This window comes from Pelecanus crispus, chromosome 3, assembly GCF_030463565.1.
Source record: "Pelecanus crispus isolate bPelCri1 chromosome 3, bPelCri1.pri, whole genome shotgun sequence".
NCBI classification, from domain to species: Eukaryota; Metazoa; Chordata; class Aves; order Pelecaniformes; family Pelecanidae; genus Pelecanus; species Pelecanus crispus.
This window is the reverse complement of record NC_134645.1, coordinates 6,351,757-6,373,951: the sequence shown is the minus strand read 5'-3', so window position 1 is coordinate 6,373,951 and position 22,195 is coordinate 6,351,757. Positions and strand designations below refer to the sequence as shown.

At 39.3% G+C, this 22,195-nt stretch overlaps 1 protein-coding gene across 5 annotated transcripts in view; it reads right to left on the bottom strand.

Moving 5' to 3' along the window:
• PLCB4 (phospholipase C beta 4) overlaps positions 1-22,195 on the bottom strand; it is a 93,334-nt gene that overhangs the window by 52,911 nt on the left and 18,228 nt on the right. For 4 of the 5 annotated variants that reach the window (XM_075707150.1, XM_075707152.1, XM_075707153.1 and 1 more), the window contains exons 7-17: positions 19,323-19,404; positions 17,810-17,910; positions 17,124-17,181; positions 12,147-12,255; positions 8,351-8,561; positions 7,622-7,715; positions 6,889-6,968; positions 6,340-6,424; positions 3,673-3,763; positions 2,671-2,766; positions 1,008-1,108 (exon numbers count right to left, since the gene is read on the bottom strand). In XM_075707150.1, the coding sequence (XP_075563265.1) occupies positions 1,008-1,108; positions 2,671-2,766; positions 3,673-3,763; positions 6,340-6,424; positions 6,889-6,968; positions 7,622-7,715; positions 8,351-8,561; positions 12,147-12,255; positions 17,124-17,181; positions 17,810-17,910; positions 19,323-19,404 (1,108 nt within the window). Of the gene's footprint in view, positions 1-961; positions 974-1,007; positions 1,109-2,670; positions 2,767-3,672; positions 3,764-6,339; positions 6,425-6,888; positions 6,969-7,621; positions 7,716-8,350; positions 8,562-12,146; positions 12,256-17,123; positions 17,182-17,809; positions 17,911-19,322; positions 19,405-22,195 lie in introns of all 5 variants that reach the window. The other variant, XM_075707151.1, reaches the window with a different exon arrangement.

The following is a 22,195-nucleotide window of genomic DNA, read 5'->3' as shown; positions in this document are numbered from 1 at the left end:
CAGCCCTAGAGCAAATAAGTTAAACAATACTTCAGCGGGAGGATTCATAAAAGAAGAAGTAAAGATGTTGACTTGAAGAGATACCAAGAAGGAAGGTCTGATGTCTTGGTGATACTGCTAGAGACGTACTGCCAAGGGCAATCTGTGCTATGAAAGATGTTCCATACCTACACTTCTATCTGGAGTAAGATCCAAAGGTAGCCAGGCAGGAGAGAAGACGTGGCCAAAATGCTTGAGTGAGAGAGGAGCATGATCTGATAAGGTACCTTAGCACTCACATGTGGGGTTATTTCTGTAGCAAGCAGCAAAACCGCCTTCAGTGCCAGAGCAGGCTTAGTTTTGAATTCCAATATTCTGTATCTAATTACTGTCAAGTAATATTCAAGTTACTGAGCACAGACTGATAAACTGTACTAAATCAGGTATGAGTGGAATAAAGGAGACTCTTAACCTGTCTGCCAGCTGGGTCTCTGGTACAGCCCCACTGCCGTACCACCCTACTGGAGAACGACCATCTTGTTTTGCCATCATTGCTGTAGGTGGAAGGGAGAATCTACCCTAAGAGTTAACAATAAAAAATGACCCAGGGAATCCCTGTAACGAAGACACAGGACACAGCCTTGCAAAAAAACATTGTCGAGCGAGGAAGCTGACATTCCACCTCATATAGGGCTCTGCAACTGAGATGCAAAGTAAAATATCAGAGGCAGGAGCAGGAAACTGCTTGCTGCCTTTAATTAGTATTTTTTATCAAATCCTCCACTTGTATACTGTTTGCCTACATACTGAGTCTGTTTCCTCAATAAGTACTCTACCTGAACAAGCAGAGAGTGTTTTCGGCTACAAAATTCTGTCTTCTCATGAACCTAAAGGTTAGGAATCCGGTGAAGACCTCGGGTTTGACTCTTCTGACAACATGTGCTGTGATGCTTCCACAAAACGGACTGTCTTTTACAACCACCTCCACAGAAAGCTTCCAAAGAAATATATATAAGAAGTAATCCTACCTTTTTGACACTGATGGCAACAGATTCTTTTTGACTGTAATCATCTACAGTAAGGTCACTTCCAAATTTGTACTCTGGATGAGCTTCTTCTTCCTGGTCGGCTGCACAGAAAACAAAAAGGATCAGTGCAAAAAAATACAGCAACTGCTGTTTTGGAGTGAGACATGAAACAAATGACAGTTGAATACACAGGTTTGGTTTTGGCATTTTTTTAAACCAGAAATAAAATCCAGGGTATTAGATTCCCAAGCATTAGTAGTAAGTTACAGCTAAGGCCTGAGATTCTTACAGCTTTGACATGGTTAGTAAGAGAAATTTTATTTACTGCATTTTAGAAGGAACCAGTAATGTGCTTAGCAAAAGAGTTAAAAAAAAAAAACAAAAACAAACCAACCATACCACAACAGGCTTGGGGAAATAACAAGAAATGAAGACAGAGTTCTTTATTTAAAGATGTAAAACATTGCTGGTGTCCAGGCTTCTCATGCGCATTGTTAGAGTCTCCTTATGTGCCCCTACTATAGGGAATAATTTTCATTTTAAGGTGATTTTCTGTTAGAACCTAGTGTAGTCAAAGAAGCTAAAAAGGCCCCTTACAAACACAAAACCATTAATCACATTATTCATATGGATTTAAACAATAATTTTAGAAAATACTTATTTGAGCCTCTTGGTAGTCTAACACATAATTAACAACACAGCACAATAAGAACACTATTAGAAATAAGCATTCCAATGGAAATCAGCCTGCAAAGCAACAGAATCTCCTCTGTGCTCGTTGACCACCTGAAGAACGATACTGAGAGGCCTCTCCAAAAAATTGAGGTACTTCAGTCTTTTTCAGCATTGCAAGGAGAGACACCAAGATTTGGATCACAAAGAGTATCTTTCATGAGGACCTCTGCTGACTGCAACAGCAGTGGTTTTGTGCTACTGTTTAAAAAAAAAAAAAAAAAATCAAGGAGAGAGGACCAAGGGGTAGGCTAAAGCTGGGATGTTCAGTACGACACGGGTCACAGGCCAGTACCTTGGTTCAGACACTTGCAGGAAATGTATGGTTTACCTCTTCTGAAGGTGGACATTTAAAATAGACAAGGTGAATCACACCCTAGATATGTCTATTTTTCTCTGCTGTCCATAAACACATTCCACATCACTGGCTCAGATCTAGATGTTTACAGTGAAGACATCTGAAGTTTGGCAAGGAAAACCTTATCCCTCATTTTATCCTTATAAAGTATAATGCAATAATCCAATCTGATGTTGCCACAAGTATTAAAACCAGTGACAAAATCTGTTTTCAAAGCACAGATCACAGCTTCCCAATCTCTCACACACACATATACACACGGTGAAAATCTGACTTGGTTGCTGCTCCAATATGAATTCTGAACGGTAAGCGGAAGTTAAAATTACCACTAGCTCCACCGACTGAGCTCACCTTCCTACCACAGCCTGCCACAGAGCCAGGAGCAGCTGTGGCATGTATCTGAGATGAGGTGGTAAGGCTGGAGGTCTGTATAAATGGTCCTGCACTGAGCCCAGACTTCGTGCTGCTGCCACAGACCATGGGCATGGTGCATACGTGCATAGTAGCTGATCATGCTGGCCTATTGGTTTACCACAGGCAATGTTTGAGAGCACTTCTCTATGAAAAACTCACCACTTTCTATTTCTTCTTCATTATCATCCTCTAGGATATTTACAGGAGCAGCAGTTTCCCCAGCCTCCATCATCTTTTTCAGAGCATCAAGCTGTTCTGTTAAAAATAAATTAGTCATGACATGAACAGTTTGTAGCACAAATAAATAAATACATGAGAACAATCATAAATGATTCTCTGATCCCAAGAGCTACTTTTATTTAATGGGTTCTTTAAGTTTTCAGTTAGCAATAAAATTTTACAGAGTAAGAGCATCATTAGGCAAACACTGTTGTTAGATCTGAAAAGTGATCAGTAAGGGCTGTATCCAAAGCTCACTGAAGTTAAGAAAAATATTTTCATAAACTTCAAAGGTCTTTGGAGCAAGCATATTACTTCTTCAAAGAATAAGTAGACAGCTATCTCTTTGGTGCTTGATCTATGCAAATGGAGGCAAAGTGCTTGGATTTTCAGTTGTGTTCCCATGTGCATTTCAGTTAGACAGTATGAACACAATCATGTATGACTGAAGTCAGAGGAAGGTCTGCATGCTTATCTTTGAACGGAGAAGGACCAGGGTTTATCACTACAGCCATACTGGAAACTAATAGAGCAACGTTATTATTACGGAAAAAAGATAAATATCAGAACTGGCAACAATAGCATGAAGAGCAATTTGAAATTCCATTTCATTTTATGCTTATCCTGGACAAACACAGCAATGCAAACATACCACTGTAGGCAGAATTTACAAGAGATTCTGTCTGCGTTATATTTTAGCTCAACCAGCAATCTGATAAAAGTCCCAGGATTACATTTCTAGGTCTATCTATGCCTATGTTACATGCTGATATCAAGGCCTAGACTCTGGCACTCATATGAAACACAAGGGCAAACAAAGTGTCATTTACATATAATTCATGTTCTTCCAACACTGAAGTACAAGCAATTTGGAAACTTTAGCAACAAAGTCTATTCGTATCTATCTGGCCTTTAATTTAATACTTGACAAGCTTTACTTACTTTTTTCTACTTCAGGTTTCAGCCTTTTGTTCTTTATAAGAATCTTTCTTCTGAGGTCATTAGGAGAAGGTAAGGCTTTACCTGGATCAAGCTGTAAAATAATTTAAAGAAAAGGCTTAGTAATGGCTATTTGGCCTCTTTGTATCCCTATTTGGCTTTTTGACTTTAGGACAGCAATGGTAAGGGGCAGTGAACAAGCAGTGCCACCTCAGGCACAACCCTGGGACATGGTGTGACTGCAGTTATATTGTCTCCTCTGCTTCTTCCATATCCCATGGGAAAGCTATGCTTAGGTAAATGTTGCTGGCTGAAGCCAGCACACTGGTCTCCAACCTATGCCATCCTCATCTGCACTGGTCAAAACGTCTCCCCCTCTCTCCTGCCTAGCAGCGGGCATGGATGTGACCTGCAAGTCTTCATCAGAGGACTTCCTACTTTCCATCTCTTCCTGTGGTTCACACACAGTCCAGGTCACAGTTTAGCCCATTATCATTTGATCTCTAAATAAGTCACCTTTTATGGTCCCTTCAAGCTGTAATAACGCACGTGAAGCAGCCCACACATACTTACAGAGTAGAAATGGGCTGGCACTGGGGAATGGAAAACTACCCAGTCCTTAGCTAGGTAATGAGGGCTATTTCTGCCAGTAGGGCTACAGGGTCACATCTTCAGTATTTGTTAAAGGCAAATGGCAAGTTTCACATGTGCAAGGAAGTACTACTAAAAGGTTTGTTCCAGTTTGGGGAAGGAGAAAAAATATTATTGAGAAAAGAAAAAGTACAAAATCCTGATTTCAGCCCCATCAGATCCCTGAGGCTAAGAAACAGAGATTGGGGTACGGTAATTAGCATCCTCTTCACCTCAGGCTTGCCAAGAATATCATGCAGGGAGTTGCTGGTATAATGGACTGTGGTTTCCAGTGAACCATAAGTGATACAGGAGTAGAAGATATTTCTAGAACTAGTAAAAATTCTTAGAAGAAATATTCAGATACTCTAATCCTTAATCCAACTCTGAGCTACGCAGAAGCAACATTCTAATTGAAGAACCAAAAGAACGAAGCACGGCCTGAAACCAAATAAAAGCAGCAAAGGTGACAAATAAGAAACCAGTGAAAAACCCCAAATCAACCCAACCCAATCTCACAAGAATGGGTGCAAACCTCCTTGCAGGAGGGTAGTGATTATCCACAACCACCAGGCTAGCTCAGTCATGCAAGTTTCAGCATGTTGGATGAAGAGAAAACAGAATTGTTCCTGAGAGCACCTGGGTTGTAATTCCACTAGATGTCAGTGCTGCAGAGCTCATTTATCCCCAGGCTTCCAGGATGCCAGTCTGCATCCCCAAGCACAGGGCATAGCTGGATGCCCATTTGGAAAAATACTTGCTTTTACTTAAAACCAAATCTGCTTCAGCCAGTGCCATGTCTCTCTTAAGCCTGCCCTCCTCAGTCAGTCAAGGTATCAGAAACCAAGCACTCATAAAATACACGTTTCAAGCTCCTCCTGCCATCTCTGCAACATGTGCTTTGTGAGCAGCTGGGGACTGAATTCACCCATGAGGAGGAATGGACACAAAATGCAGAAGGCTCAGTAGTCCTACAGAGCACAGGCAGCTGAGGCTTAATACTGGGCCCTGAGGTAGCGGCATTGCAGCCCTTGGCAAGCTCTGTTTTAGGCTTCCCTGAAAGCTGCTGGAAGCTGTCATTTGTGAGGAACATGGCAAGGTGCTACATACATTACAGGGGAACACTACAGATTTAGTTCTCTGGGATGCACTTTTCAGGGCAACAACCTGATATTCACTGAGCCTTGTGCACTGCTGTCCCTGCAACATGCAAGGAAAGCCAAGAAAAGCACAGCTCTAGAGAGGATAATGCCAGGAGTTCCCCTTTGCAGGGGTCACACAGACAGGAGCTGAAAGGTAAGGCAGAGTCCTCTTTGCCGTAGTCCCCCACAGCACTAAAGAGCATCTGCAGGTTTTGGGTGGCTGCTGGCAGACAGTGAGCATGTTGCTCAGGAGAGTAAGGAAGGCCTGGAGGAGTAGCTGCAAGCACTAGGTAACAAGCTATTAGAGTCTCAAATACTGTGTGTGTGAAGGAGCGGCTGTTATTATCTCCCACCATGCAGTAGAGTGAAGTGCATGCAGATTACAGTGCACTTGAGAGTCCAAATGAGACTGCAGGGAACTCTTTGCGCTTAATTTAATTCTTAATGCAGCAGTGGGGGCCACCTAGACTGCAGGACTTGATCTGGAGCATGAAGCATGCAAAATGCAGCTGAAAGAAGAGGTTTCCTCAGCTGAGAGCATGCAATTTATAATCAATTGGTTTTCAACAGTGACTGGCAATTTCAGAATTATGTATGACCTGAAAATACAATGTATGTGGTGTATTTTATGTAGGTGCTGGTATTATGTCACACATCAAGGGGATCGATTTCCCCAGGCTGCTCGCCAGAGCCCTGTACAGAAGAGATTAAACAAATCAGAAAAAGACAAGCTTGCACCAAGAAGTGCAGACATCCAAAATCACTAGTTGTTTTTGAAAGCACAGGACTGGCAGTGAACAGCACTACAGGTGATATGATCCCAGTTCATCATCTCTTTTAAATACAGCTAATATATATATTTAAAAAACAAAAAAAAGAGTCGCAGAATATAACATACTGGATGTGTTTCTAGAGGCTGCTTCAACAGGAGATCGCCAAAAAGATCTTCACAGTATTTTGACATCTTGTACTGTTGATATTTGCTGGAAGAGATGATGTTAGTTAATTTTTAAGTATAAAAAAAGAAATCACTATTACTCTGAAAAACAGAATAATGCTAAGTATATATCCCAAATTATATACTGTCCACTTTCTCTCAACTGAGAAGTATTACTTTACTGCAATTAAATTGCCAATAGAAGTCTATTATCTGACATAGATGAATTTAGTAAGACCGAAAAAGTAGATTAACTGAATCCCACACAACTAATGGAACATCCAAATATATTTCACAGCTTTACCACAGATAAAAATATTGCCATTATTAAGCTAGATAAAGATTGACTAGTATATTAAAGTACAGTCTCTTCCAAGTGACATTCAGTATACCTGCATATCCCTACACAGCTTTCAAGTACACTCAAATTATAGTACGTTTGAGCTGTATCATCTCTCTCATACATTGCACTACTAAAAAAAAAAAAAAAAAAAAAAGGGCACTATATACCTGCAGTGATTTTCAAATGAAAGAATGACAGGATACTCTGATGTAACAAATGCTGTTTCCTTAATGGCTTGAATTACATCCTTTAAAATGCAATAAAAGGATTCAAATTAGAACAGATCAAATTACAATCATAACGAAAGAGATTTTTTTTTGTTCTCCACCCCACCCTGAGAAACACAGAGCTGAGTCTCAAATGTGCCAAGTGAAGCCAGAACTAGAACAAACTGTATGCTCATTCTTTGTTTCCCCGCAACAACCCGGACTCAGCGCCCAACAGGTGCCTCGCTGCTCCTGCAGCAGTGATGGCAGCTTCACCCAGAACCCACCAATGCTACCCCTGGATCTGCTGCCATCTTCTCTTGCTGGGGAGAATTTCTACTCCCGTAGTAACTCCTGCATCTTCAGACTGTTTCCACAGCTAAGGAACTTCTCAGACAATGGAGAAGATATTTAATCTGTGGTGCAAAGAGCCACAGGATGTGAAAATATGGGGCAAAAGAAGCAAGCCTGCTTCTTGCAGTTTCTGTGGAAAGGCAGACGTGACCCAGGGGCGTATGATGTGAGTCAGAAATGAGCCCTAAGATCTGAGGGCAAGAAACTGTGCCTATGCGATTTGTTAGTTTGTGACAAGGGAGCAGCGTCTGGGTGCTGAGGAGGGGAGGGTGCCCTGCATGGATTCTTGTCCGGGGGTTCTACTGGGGCTTACTGCCAGGTGTAGAGGTCAAGCATTTACCTTGAAAAGAATATCTGTACACATTGCTTTTCCATGCGTTATTATTGGTTCTTGATCTTCACCTTTGCCATCCCAACAGTCCAGCTCAACACATCTAAAGACCCAAGAAAAATGATGTCAGCTTCCTTAGTGTTACAGTACAGGCGGGCTACTCGTGACAAGTTCTGAGCAGTGATGTTCAGAGCAGTAAGTTACAAAGCCATTCTGGGCATTACAGAATTCCTTTTAAGCTGCATGTGTATAATTTCAGACTGCTTTTATAGCTTTGGTTATATTACCTCAAATATACTATGTGTGGGTCAATATATTTACACCTGAACAATAATGTTTTTAGCACTGTAACACTCTTCTAATGTATTCTCTTACTCAGTTAACTGTGACACACTGCAGTACATTAAGAAATTACGCAGGAACTGATAAACTGATTCTCATTTACATATAAACTTCTTAATTACAAAGCAGAAAGTTCTCTGAAATTCTTCAGTAGTCATTTTGAGGTCAAACTGCTGTTATTTTTCTCACAACCTGCCTCCTGACATCAATTTCTACATTCCACCGCCTTTCAATGTTTTTTGTGAGAAAAATAGTTTCTCAAATATGTATATTTTCATTCACCACACTACTATATTTATACATCCAATTATGCAATATATCACCACCAAGGTATATTATGTAGGTTTAAAGTATTAGATCGACAAATATTAAAGGCTGTTATCTCCTGCTCCCAACCTGCATCCAGCCAAAAGCACTTGTCTGTACATTTCCACCGAAGACTTGCCACCAAACTGCCTGCCTGTTAAATATGTATTGTGAGAGGAACTGATGAAATAGTGAGCCAAAGGATGGTCCATTTCTTGATATAATTCCAAACGGTCTAGGAAAACAGGGGCATTTTCATCTGACATTAGGTATCTGCAAAACCCATCGCTTGATATGACACCTAGAAGGAAGAAGAAAGCATGGCAAATTACTACTAGAAATTTATAGTGGGCAGGAATCAAGCCGTCTCACAGAGCAGGAACACTAGCACAAAAGCTATGTTTACACAGGCTTCTGCAAGCAAACAGAAGCTCTCCCCTTCCAATGCTCCAGCAAGTGTGACCCTGGTGCAAAATCTGCCACTGTGTTCCCAGATAACAAAAGAAAAAAAATCAGGTGCCCAACTAGCTCCTATGTCCAGCACTCACCATAGTAGACCTAAGGCAACAAGAGGATGTGAAGGAGGCAAATAAGTAGTGACATCTCTGCAGAATACCCCCAACAATTTTGAGCTCTGGGACTTTGTGAGCCAGAAATTATGACCTTGCATGTACCAACCTTCTACAGCACTTTTCTTCCCTCTTTCATATTTAGTCCTGCCCTGACTGTGCTATATTGCTGTTAATCAGCTTGCAGCATGTGCAGAGACTGTTCTCCACTGACAAAAACAAGTGGAGGTGTACCTGAAAATGTCTGCACGTGTTCATTTGCACAGCATTAGGAAAATCTAAGATACCTTCAAGTTTACTGTCTGAAATACAAGTTTATTCCTTTATAATGAAAAGCAAGCCATTTTCTACAATGGGATGTACGGTAATTCGGAGGACAGAATTCATAATACTTTTCTCTTACTTCTCTGCTGTTATATGCTTCATAAAGTATTAAAAAAATATAAATCAAGGGATAAATTTTAATGAAAACAAGGTTAAGAATAATTAGTACTGCAATATTAGTTTTAAAGTGGCCAAGACACTGCAAAATGATCTCGGGTAGGGAAGGAGGGATTACTCACAAGGAGTCACTGCAGAGAATAGTTATCTGGCACTAATTTGGAGATTGCTTTCCCTAAAGTCACATACGAACACTCAGCTATTGTTAAGGCACAGGTTGCAGCAGTCTTATTTTTATTTTAAGACAACTTTTGTCTTACACAGAGAACACCAGTAATCCTGCTTTTCATTCTGCTCCTAGCTTTCTGAAAAAATCCTCTACTGGAGCTTAAATTTTCTGTGCTTGGTGTCAGCCAGAGGTGAATTGTTCTGGAACATCTTATTCAAATTCACTCAGCTGATTCTGACTTTTGGAAGAAGAGGGAAAAAAGGGGGTGAAATGGAATTTTCAACATTAAGAATGTTTTTGTTTTGTTGATCACTGAGAACTTAAAAGCAGCAGCACAAAGTATCTCAGACGATACGCGCTTCTAGCGCATCATCTAGTGGAAAAAAGTCACATCTGGGCAGATGTTCTAGACAAACAATGGCTGAGACTTCAGTAACTTATCAGAGCTCTATGTTCTCAACAGACTGGCCTTTGTATTTTTGACATGCACTGACCAGGTGGAAGAATTGTCTTTTCTAGTGTTCCTGAGCAGACTCTGGTTACTAAACTGCACAGCATTAACTTGTTCAGGTTTACTTACTCTTTCTGTTACTGAAATGTAACTGAGGAAGAGTCAGTTGCTTATTGCTACTGCCTTGTTTCTTAAACTACATGGTTTAGGATAAAAAGGTATTGAGCTTAATTATTTTGCTCAACAGCAAAGTTATATCTAAGAAAACGGGGAAAGAGACTGCAGAGAACAATCACTGCTGAGATAAATTCTTGCTGCCTTTACATGCTAAGGTTCAACATGTAACTATATGAAATCATCTCTCTATCCTACTGACTGCATTGGGATAAAATCTGCATCAGTGCATATGATCAATGGAGGACCACTTTAAGAGGAAACTGCTGTTGTTCTATTGTTACCCTACCCCTACAGGTTTACCACATTTATTTAAAACCTGTTAGAACTGTAAATCAAAGAAAGAAGCTAAATAATGAGCCAAGATTCAATTATTGGCTAAAAGAATAAGCCAGTATCATTCCCTTGCTACAGCTTGGTGCTTGCAAATCCTGCTCTTTGTGAATTACTGAACATTGTTTTCCAGTTCTAGATTAATTTCCACCTTCATAAAACATGTTTTTACATCTTCCATCCTAAACAGGTGGCAGCTACATTAGTACTCCTTCCTCACTTCAGAAAATAAAATGCACTGGCATGAAGAGGAATCACAGATGAGTGCCTTTAAAGAAAAAAATTTTAAAAAGGATAGAGATGACTAAAATCAAGTAATTAATACTTGGACAATTCTATTTCATGTAGGGAGGAAGAGAAATAAGCTACACTGCTTGTGAGTGGAAAATCCTCATAACGTTTATAAGTGACTCCTAGGCAAGAGAAGTATCTCCCTCTCTCCCAGGTGATTACTGAAAAGTCCGCGTTTTCACAGAACTAAAAGAGCAATCTATTAACCCAGCATACAACACGGTGTCTGGAGTAGCATATACAGTACTAGCTCTTCCTCTAGCGGTTTGGTCAAAAGGACTAAAGTACTATAAGGAATGGTAAAAGCTACACATCCAGCTACAGAAGGATTCCTTAAGATTATAGACTGAGGAAGACAACCGTAAACTCTTCCCAACCACTAGCCCAAAGAAAGTGAAAGGGGCAGGAGTCACTGTGGAAGGCATTGCTGGTGTCAACGCCTGTGATCATAAAGCAACATACAGGCACGCAGGGAACCCAACAAGGCTGCAGCACTGAGCGAGAGCTGCCTCGGGCTTTACTGAAGCAGTTTAAGATATTGCCTCCTTCTGTTGTCTGCTTCACACATCATCAGCAGGGGCAGCACTAGTGGATGTGTAAAAGCTAGTCAGCTTCTTCAGTGCTAGCTTGAAAAATTAGCCTAAATGTCTAGTAAAAGTGGCTTCCTGTTAGGATGCCTGAAGGTCTATGGGCTTTGCAAGGCTGCAGTCTCCTCCTCTGCATGCTACGATGACAATAACTTCCAGCAAAAAAGCAGGAAGGACAGATGGGGATAGCAACATTTTTAATTTCTGCAGTTGATCCCAACACAGCTATTTCAGCAGACTGGATAAGAACTGGGAGCCAAGTTCAACTACTGACACCTCCAGCACCCACAGCAACTCAGGACACGAGCAGTCCAGGAATGGCTTGGAGACATTTCCTGCAATCTCCTTCCTCAGAGAGAACATTTTTCAATGCACCCACGTAAAATACCCTGTTCTAAGCTAGGCTGCTGCCCTCAAGCACTATACAGATTATATTATAAGAAGGTGGATGCATATCCAACGGTGCGCACGGTAATTTATTTTTCATTTTACACAGTATCTGTCCAGCTTTGTAGTCTCTCTCTGAGACCTTGGCCATAGCCACATGCATGTTGCCTTGTTGCTAGAAGGAGTCTCCATGTTGCTGCCCATTTACCCAATCCTAGCCTCTCCCATTTTGTATCAGGATGGCTGCCTTTGTAGCCACACTGTAACTTGGATCAAGCAAATAATCTTTCTAAAAAATCACTGGCTTTGAGGGGGAGATATTTTTCAGCAGATCAGCTTCCTGATCTAGTTCACTAGGTGGCCACACAAGCGCTTGCCCCCTGACCACTAGGACTGTAAACTCCCTTTTGAAAGTTTGGAGGCTTCGGAACAAATTCCCCAAATGCCTAAAACCAGTGAATACTGAATTCCCTCCCACATTTACCTTTACTCTTCAAGTCTTCATCTGGCTCATATGTCTCAATTATCTGCATTGCTCTTTTTGTGTCATAAAAGGGAAATAAAATTTCATTGAGCCGAGGATCTCGTTGATGCTAAGGTTAGAAAACAACGGAATTCAGCAAAACAATATAGTGCATGGCTATCATCCAAGAGCATTTCATTACTGCAGATGAGAAAGAAAGAAGTGGACATTTAAAAAATAAAAAAAAAAGCCTAAAACTTACAGACTATTCAGCAGTAACTTTAGCTTTAGACAGAAAATGAACCTTATCTTTCTTAAGAAACCTAGGCAGTTTGATTATAAAAATATTTCAAAAAAACAATCCAGTGCAATCATATAACTGGTCTTACTCTTGCTTGTTCATGAAAATAATGACCGCACGTGGTAAACGTGCAAATGAAATGTGGAAAATAAATAGCTAAATCTCTCTTTGTTGTAAATCCTCTCTCTTCCTAATCTTTTTTGTAGGTCATGTAAACTGACAGACTTGACTGATGGCACTGTAATCACCTCTGCAAAAACGCACGTCTTCAGCAATATCTACAACTAAAGTAAAAATTAAAGCTATACTATAAATAAAGAATTTGAAACCCAAGTTTAGAAATATGCAACTACTGATGTTTAGTTGTGAATCATGGAAACATTGTGTTATTAACTATTCAAAAAACAGCGTAGGTTCTTAGAAGAAATATGTACAACTTAAAAGAGCTTGACAGTATCATCTCTTTAAGTCACAGTAATTTACAGTATTAGGATTTCATAATATATGTAATATTTAGATCCAATTTAGCAGTGATTTCTAATACACTACTAAAATTCAGAGTTTTTAAGTTTTTGCTTAATAGTGTACTACATAACTTCTGTTTTTCTCCATGCTGAATTAGAGCTGCACACTGTGTGCCTGATTCTCCATTAAAAGAAAATTAAAAAGAGAACTGAAAGGAGTAGTGGCATGTAAGCAGATGCAATAAAACAAAGAAATAAATATGACTGTGAAAACACTCTTTTACCCCAGTAGGTGCACAGTTTTCAAGCTTTAGTTTAAGCAGAATTCAGAAATGTAACAGGCCACCCCCATATCGGTGATCAATAATTTGGAGTGGACAGGATGGTGTTGATATGGCTTGGCACAGCACTATCAGCATTTGCTGTAATTCCTTATGTGTAAACTTTTTGATATTTTTTTCATGGGTAAAAAAGCAACATCCAATCAAAAATAAGCACTTGATCTCTTTTCTTACAATCAATACATTGGTGCATGTGCTTAATTAATTCCAAGAAATTACAACCAATGCCAATTTAATCATGCAATTAAGGAGGGATCTTTCAAGTAATGCTACTGACAGTCTGCAGCATCTAAAATACAGCAGTTTCATTCACTACAGATCGGCTGTCTGGATATCTAAGTAAAACTCAGATGAAATATGATATGAGAGGCAGATGGACGCAGGACATAAACTTGCTAAGCAGCACACAACAGCAACACAACACTGGCATGCAACAGTACAGTCTACTGTGAGAAATGACAAGCTTTATACCATTAGTGACAATACACCACTTCAAAAAAAATTTTAAGAAATAGCAAGGAAGGTTCTTAACTCAAGAAAAGTACTCTTCCCCACTCTCTTTCTTCTACAGTTAGTCATAAGCAAACAGAAGAAAATAAATGGGATAAAGCAAAAAGTCTCCTCTTGAGAAAGAGTCCCAGAGTTATTGGAAGGAGCTAAGAGCAAAATATTATTCTTGTAGCAATGATCATCGCTCATTATCAATATTCCATTTGAACAAAAGCACGTCTTTATGTTTACTTAGTTTTAAAAATAAAGCAAAATTGAAAACTTAATGAAGTTTTACTTAAAAAAAAGGAAGAATGTTTACTAGTGTCTCTCGGGGAAACGTTCTGCTCTACTGAGCTTGTTGGCACAGCAAAGTTTTAACACAAAAGCTGACCAAAACTGAAAGCATGAAGTTTCATCTAGAAAGACAACATGCCCCAGGACTAATTGTGTATGTCCAAAGTTGCATTTGATTGTTCTAGTTACCATAATAGACAGGACACCCTTCCACTAGACATTCTTAACCATATGAGGGTGAACCATCTGAAAGCATGGGGAGAAAGCAAGCCTGTATGGTTCTGCAAAGAGAGAAGGATCATTTAGCCTCCTCAACCTGGCCTCCAGTCTCCTCTTTGAGTGGACACAAACTGAAATGCACAGCAGTTAATAATGTGCCAGAACCAATTTTGCCTCTTGAATTTGTCCTGTGCAGTGGTAAGAAGGGGATCCTTTTTGTGGAGATGAAAAACAGATGGAGATAGGAAGAGCAAGCGAGCGAGTGGGAAGGAGGGAGGAAGAGCGAGCAAATGAGTGGAAGGGAGGGAGGGAAGAAGATCAAGGAAGTGGGAAAGAGGCGGGGCAGTCGGAAAGAGGGGGATAGAAAAGGATCTCCTCATACCTCCTTCCCAGGAGAAAGGGTGAGTCCTGGTCAGACTACTGAATTTCCATTTTGACAGTTACTTGGCTTATTAATTTATTGCTGCAAATTAACGGCAGGAGCAAATCTCAATAGCAGTGATTTCGGTTCTTTTTCTACTATATTTCCTTTTTTCAAAATTTGACTTTAAAAAAAGAAGACCTAACAAAATACTTAGTGCCTGACAATAACTAAGTTTCTAAAAAACTTCCCAGATGCTTTAATACTGATAGACAATTAAATCAGCTGTCAGCCAGCAGCATTTAAAAGTCAAATAGAGACAGCCGGCTGGAAAAGCTCCAGGAAAGCAGCTCACTCTCCACTCATACCCAGGAACATATCCTCATGCTCCTTTAAAAACCCATAACACTTAGAGCTTCTGCAGCATGCCTTGGAGGTTACTGCATTAAAAATAATTTAGGTTAAAGACTCTCATGAAGAATTGCTGTGCCAAGTAACTCCCCTCTCCTATATAATGATAATAATCTTTTTATATTTTCCAGCATTAAACACCACTGCTAATTGCAGTGTTAGCCAGCTGTCAAGGGGACAGAAATGATCACTTCAGGGGGGAGATTCTGGGTCATTTAGTGCCTTTCAAATCATGACCAAAACTTTAAACTCTATTTGGAGACCAGAAGACCTCCAGCACAGAGCCAAAGGCATTAATTTCAGTCATCAGAATGAATGTCCTACTCTATAAAACCACTTGCCTAATTTTTCCCAGCTCTGGTCACCAACTAAAGGGCTGCCTACAAGACTTCCAATTACAAAATGTGTTGTGTTGATAAGAATGTAGCCAACAAGATGCATCTTTCTCCAACACCGACCATAAAATAGGGCTTCTAATTCTGTAAAAAGAGCTGCTAAAACAATACAAAACTGAGAGCACAAGTCAATTTTAATGTTTTAATCAGTTACTGGAGATAGCCAGGAAATTCTTCCAATTGCTGGCAGCTCTTTCTTCTTCAGAAGTTTCGGCTTCAAGGAAGCACACTTTAAACTAAAACAATTACAGAGCTCAATTTTAAAATAATGATAAAAATAGTAATTTACTGAAAACTGAGGAGTAACATTAAAAAAAAAAACCAGAAGTGATGGTTCAAGGTGGGGACAGGGCTATGTGCTTCAAGCAGTGAAGTATATCTATCACTACAAGTGAATTGGAGGGCTGAGGTACTCTAAGGGGGTAATTTATAATTTAAATCACAACATTATCCTTTCTTTCCTCAATACAGAAGCAAAAATGACATGCCTTAGTTATGACCCCAGTCCTGCAAATATTTAGACACTGAACTTTGCAAGTAGCTGTGACAAGAGAACATCTCTCAGTAGCAAGATGGAGCATGTGCTCCAGTTTGCTAACAGAGAACTACGTCGATACGAACTAAGGCCCCAAGTATGTAACCATTAGTCCTGAAGCTGTTAATCTTCTCACTGTCTTTTCTTTTTGAATACTCTTTCTACGTGTAATTCAGGTTTGATAAACAGTAAGACATGCAATCCCTGCTGAAAAAGAAAATTTTATTCTAAGCTTGATATATGGGGAACTTACTGCTTAAATCTTCATATAGCAGTATCAGATAAATAAATAAATACAAAATATATAAAATAGATTTATAACTAGTAAAATAATTTTAGATGACAAGATTTTTAGTAATGCACCCAGTCCCTAAACGATCATGCAGAAAGGTAAAGCAGCTATCCATGTTCCAAATGACAAGAATCTACTGGTACAAAACCAAGTAGAATGTGCTTATTTTCCACGTGTATGTTCTTGTCAAATCTACACGGTGCATTTAGTGTTGCAATTCCAAAGGAGTCAGTCTTCTACAACTTACTGTGCTTTAGGAATAGGCAAAAAACCAATCCCACGCTGTTTATTGAACTACTTCGCACACTCATGATGTTTTTAAGAAATACTAGATACTCTTGCCAACAACTGTATTTTGGAAATACAGCAATAAAAAGATTTCCTCTTAGTCTGCACACATAGTATTTTAAAAATCATATACAAACTCTTAAAATAGCCTCTTAGCTCTTAGATTTATAATAGATTGAAATAATACTGTTGAGAAGAATCAAAACACTGTTTATAAAAGCCTACTTCATTTTTCCTATTATTCAGAAGGATAAGCAGATATATTTAGCTGTGGCCTACAGGTAAAGTAATTGCTTATAATGAAATACTGGGTGTATTTTAGTTGAAACTGTATTGAATATAACAGTATAAAATGTATAAAACATACATCACACACAACATAACGCAACAGCAAATAATCAACAGATGCAATCTCCAAAGCCAACATGTAGAAAGCACAACATACAAGGTTGGAGCTGATTTTTGCACCTGGATGTTACCATAATGGAAAGATCAGCGGATCAAAAGCATAGCAAATAATGGCATGATTCATGCAATGGAAAGATTGGAAGAAGCAAGCCACTGCAGACAGACTTGTATGGTAGTTAATGTATGAAAAAGCTTACTTCATTTAGAAAGCTCACTAATTGGTCTACCGTTAAATAATCAGTTTTGTCTCCATTGCTGAAAAGAAATTTATTAGAGAATGTAAGTTTTCATATACGATGCTACAGTAGGTATGATTTACATGTTGACATTGTTGATACTTTTAAAGCCACCTACTTTTCTACCTGAAGTAGCTCTATAATCTCAAAATGAACAGTCACAGAAAACATATTAACTGTCTATGCTTGGCACAGTATATCTCCCATACTTCCTATAACTTAACAAACATTACTTCATAAAACAACATGTAAGTCCTCCAGCTGAGAATAAATTGAGTGCAGAAACTCTTTAAACTTCAAATTTCTTATTTAATTTAATTAGTTCACATACTGTGTTAATCACCTAAAGGAGCAAGTTAAAATTACAGTAGTTAGTAAAGCCAATGCAAAAAAAAAAAAAAAAAAAGTTCCAGGTGCTTCCTCTAACTCATGTAAAAGTTGCTCTAAAATACAGAGTGAACTTTTACATTAACAATCTGAGAGGGAAGGAAGGGGAAAAACATAGACTTGAGTTTGTCATAAAATACTGCTGATACTACCAAGATTCAAGGTTAGATAATCTTTACAGTGTTCTGTCACTATTAGATATGGACTAAAAATAACAACAAAATGAGTTTAAAGCAAGATTATATTAAATTTGAACTTACATCTTCTTAAAGAGGTCCTCTATGTCAGTTCGGGGACATATCTTTTGGGTGAGCTCATAAAATTTCTCGTAAGTAAATGCTGCAGGCTCAATTTCATCATTCTGCAACAAAATGCAAAGGTACATTTATCCAGCAAAAGAGAGCTTATATGCTCTTTTCCCAAGAGCACATCTTATATCAAAAAAAGCAACCGAGAACAGTTTTAGCTCTTTACGTAGTATATGCTTATCTAGTTTCTTTTGTATTTTCTGAAAACAGTTTTTAAGTCATCTTTATCATAGATCTGTTTGATGTGCCTATATTGTGACCTCACAGTAACATTCATTCTACATAAACACAGAACTGGAAAACAGTCTTTATTTTTCTTCTGAAGCTTAAAAACACCCCCAAAAGTCCAAAATAGCGTACAAACCTCAGGATATTTATACTGAAGCAAAGGAACATTGAGAAAAAGTCCCAGGTTTGGTGCAACGGTTTTAAAAAGCAAAGCAGCTCTCATACAGGGGCATGTAACACTTCCATGAGGGAGGGAACACATGGCTAACATTCAGTATCGTGTCCTCCTCTGAACAAGATGAGAACTGCAGCAGTGAGAAAAATTTCATTTCAGGTGCCAGGCACTAATACGGCTGAGGATTCATGTCTTTCTACACCCCTTCTCCCCGGCTGGAGACAGCAAGCTGCTGAGCCTGCAGAGCTGCCCCTCCCCAGGCACTTGCGGCGAGCCAAGAGCGAAGGACTGGAGTCTCCACAATGAAAGAAGGGAGACTGTGCAGGGAAGAAAGCCAAAAAAACTAGCTGCAACTGTAACCAGCCATCACCTCTCTGGGGCTGCTGGCAGGGGCTCCCGCTGTGAGTGGGACAGAGCTGGGCAGCACTTCTCCAACAGAAGGGAGCAAAGAGCAGGAGGAGTCCAAGAAATGTAACCGAGAGGACAGCATGCAACAAAAGAAAGTATTCTGTGCGTATTCTGTGCTCACGTACTTTGTGTAAATGAATGAAAGGTAGTCTGTTACAGAAAAGAAGGGAAGCCTCATCTAAGAGGTTTAAGGACCACTATGTCATAGAATCACAGAACGCTTTGGGTTGGAAGGGACCTTTAGAGGTCATCCAGCCCAACCCCCTGCAGCGAGCGGGGACAGCTTTAACTCAATCAGGTTGCTCAGAGCCCCGTCCAACCTGACCTGGAATGTTTCCAGGGATGGGGCCTCCACTACCTCTCCGAGCAACCCATTCCAGTGCTTCACCACCCTCATTGTAAAAAATTTCTTCTTTATATCCAGTCTAAATCTACCCCACTTTAGTTTAAAACCATTACCCCTTGTCCTGTCACAGATGTCATACAGATTTAAGTACATTTTGGTTTTAGTAAACAACCTACAGTGATTAATAAGTTACTCATGAACAATATGCATGTTTTTATGTGATGCAAATAACTTAGATCACAGCTACAAATGTGAATGATTCATCAATTTATTAGTATACAAAAAAGTTATTCAAAACCACTAAATACCTTTCCACTGGGAAGACCTAATTCCTTAAGTGCCTGAAAGATCACTTTTTCTGTTTTACCTGATGCGAAGGTTCTGGTAATGCTAAAACAAAAAAGAGTGAGGGGGGGGGGGGGGGAAGGAGAAATGTTAGTCACTTTTTAAACAACCAGTTCTCTCCCTCTCGCTTTTACTGCCAACATTTTCCTCTGGCTTAAACTGATGAATGTAAGCATCTTCCAAGTAATAGTGCAGTTGAAAAAGTCCTCTAAGCTTCACAGAGCAGCAGTGCTCTGCCTGCAAGCTATCCATTAGAAAATATATCAAAATAATGGACTGCAAAAAGAAGAGGGTTTTTTTCCAATATACTGGGATACAGAGCTGTGCAAAGCATTATTCTGTTGGCTCTTTTCACCTCTATGCATAGATAAATGACTGTTTAAAAAGCAGCGGATTTTACAAGTGAGGAAACGCATGTCTCCAGCCATTCCCGGCTGTGGTGACTTCCCTTCCTTTCCAAGCATTAAGCTATGCCTCCCAGGTCACCCATAAGGTAGGCTTGAACCATTTCCAATGGCAGCTTCCTCCTTCTTTCCTTTTCAAGCAGTCGCTGCTATCAAGAGACTCCCACGTGCATCTCAAATCTCATTCCCTGCTCCGTCACCAGCTGCAGAGCTCACTCCTCCCTTTGAACGCTCCCTCACCTTATGAGTACCCCTGTTCCAGACGTACTATGCACAGCTCATTTAAGTAGGTCTCAGCTGCCGCTCAAATACTTCCACCAAACTGATTAACATCCACTTCCTTCCACAAAACAGGGGTGATTTCACCATGCCTGAGACTGACAAAGTGGTTTCACTTGAAATTAAATAAATCCAATTAAAGCTTAGCTATCTGGTACGATTAATGTGAAAGCGTTTGGTCTATTTCTTTTTCCATTTGAGATGAGTTTGAATAACCTCTAACTCGATCAAGATCCAAATTTGACAGCTCTCCTTCCTTCTGTTGAGGGGCTAAACTAAAATGGTATGTCCCACAACCCCTCGCTTTTGGTGTCTCAATCTGGCGAGAAACACTAAAGTCTGTATCCAATATCTATTTCTAATGCTAAAGCATTACATTAAAAGCTATACGTTGGGAAAGACTCTGTAGTTGCCTGGTAAGAATATGTTGCTCTTTAACATCAAGAGAGACAAACATTTACTGAGACTTTTTGTTAATCTCATGCATACTAAATAATTTCCCATGGTGAAAGATGTGAAAAAAACTGTTGCTGTTATTTGTTGCCATAGTAATTCACAGTTGTTTTACTCTCCAAAGCACTCTAAACTGCCTAAGTAAATATTTTTATACTAATAAAATTAAGATCAGGAACCAAAAGATCTAAATGATAAAATAATATTTTAACAGATCTTGGCCAATTTTTTTTTTATTTTTTACTGGGTTCTTACAACAGTTAGACTTCTATGTCCCTATTTAGACACCTAAATAAGTTATTTGATTTTCCAAAGCTGATAAGTACCAACATGTTTTCACTAAAACATACAATGAGTTTAACTTTAGGCACTTGTTTCTTAAAAACCTCAGGCATCTATTTTTCTCCTAAAAAGCTCTACAATTCACAACCTATTGCCAGCCCTGTAAAAAATTCTGTCTGTTCTAATGAATCGGGCCCCAATAATAAATGTCATGTAAAATCTGTAATATTGGCGCTAAGTAATTAATTGGAAACTGTGAGCCAAGATTCCATGGCTGCAGGGAACTTATTTTTGATGCCAAACTACTCTTTATTTCACCGAAGCTGACAGCAAACATAGCAGTAATTTGTAATGAGAACAGCAGTCTAGAAAGACTGCATGAATCAAAAAAGATCGTAAAAATACAGCATGACACTTTCATTTTGCTAAGGATATTGTAAATAAAACTACTTTTCCCTCTTTTAGAAGAGACTTCATCCTAGCAGATTTACATTCACCTTGCTGTACGCCTTGGAAGAAAATTGGGCTACTTCAGATGCATGCAAGTTACTGGTCGACAGATACCTACAGGTATTCACTCCTCACGTTCGGCAGTGGTTTGGGGCTTTTTATGGGAAGACATCAATGGTCTTCCCCAGAAGTACTTAAAATCCTTTTGAAATCTGGGACTGAGGGGTACGAATCTGTCGTGCTTGCTAATGGATTAAATGACTCTGTTACTTCAGACCTTTACCACTTTCCAACCATTGCTTCAAAAAACAAGCCAACACATAAACTGTTCAAATCAATCTTTTATCATGGCTCCACTGAATTTATCAGTTTGGCTAGAACTGGAAGTACCACTGCCTACGCTGTACAAGAAATTATCTAAAACTATGATTTCCAACCACCATCCAAGTACTGAAACAGATTTCTTCCAGGCACTCTGGAGTAATTGATACAAAACATCTTTACTAAAAAAGTGTAATTTCAAATTAACTTAATTAAACTACTGTAAAACAAATTTAAGCCTCATTTGTCATAGTTTAGCTTTTTCTTTTTTTTTTTGTATTTTCATAGTTAGAAGCTAAATTAGCTTAAATCCTTGTAAATGTAGTTATACAAGGGATAAGCATAGATTCAGCAAAGCTAATTTCTAAACAGGCTCTAGCTGAACAGGTGCAATTTGCACATGTAGAAAATCAGTTTTTCTGCCAGCAGAAAGCCGCAGAAGCCAAGTAGAATTTTTTTAACAAATGCTGACCTTTTTAGTCATCATTTGCAGTAGTGTTAAAATCTGAAAATAGAAAATATCTTACCAAATGCCCTGTCCTTGTAAAATCTGTAGATGCAGTTCTAGACTCAGACTGCTAAAATTTCTTAAAGTCCAAGAGACGAATCTGGTGTTCTCCTAAGGTTTTCGCACTACTAACTGCCAG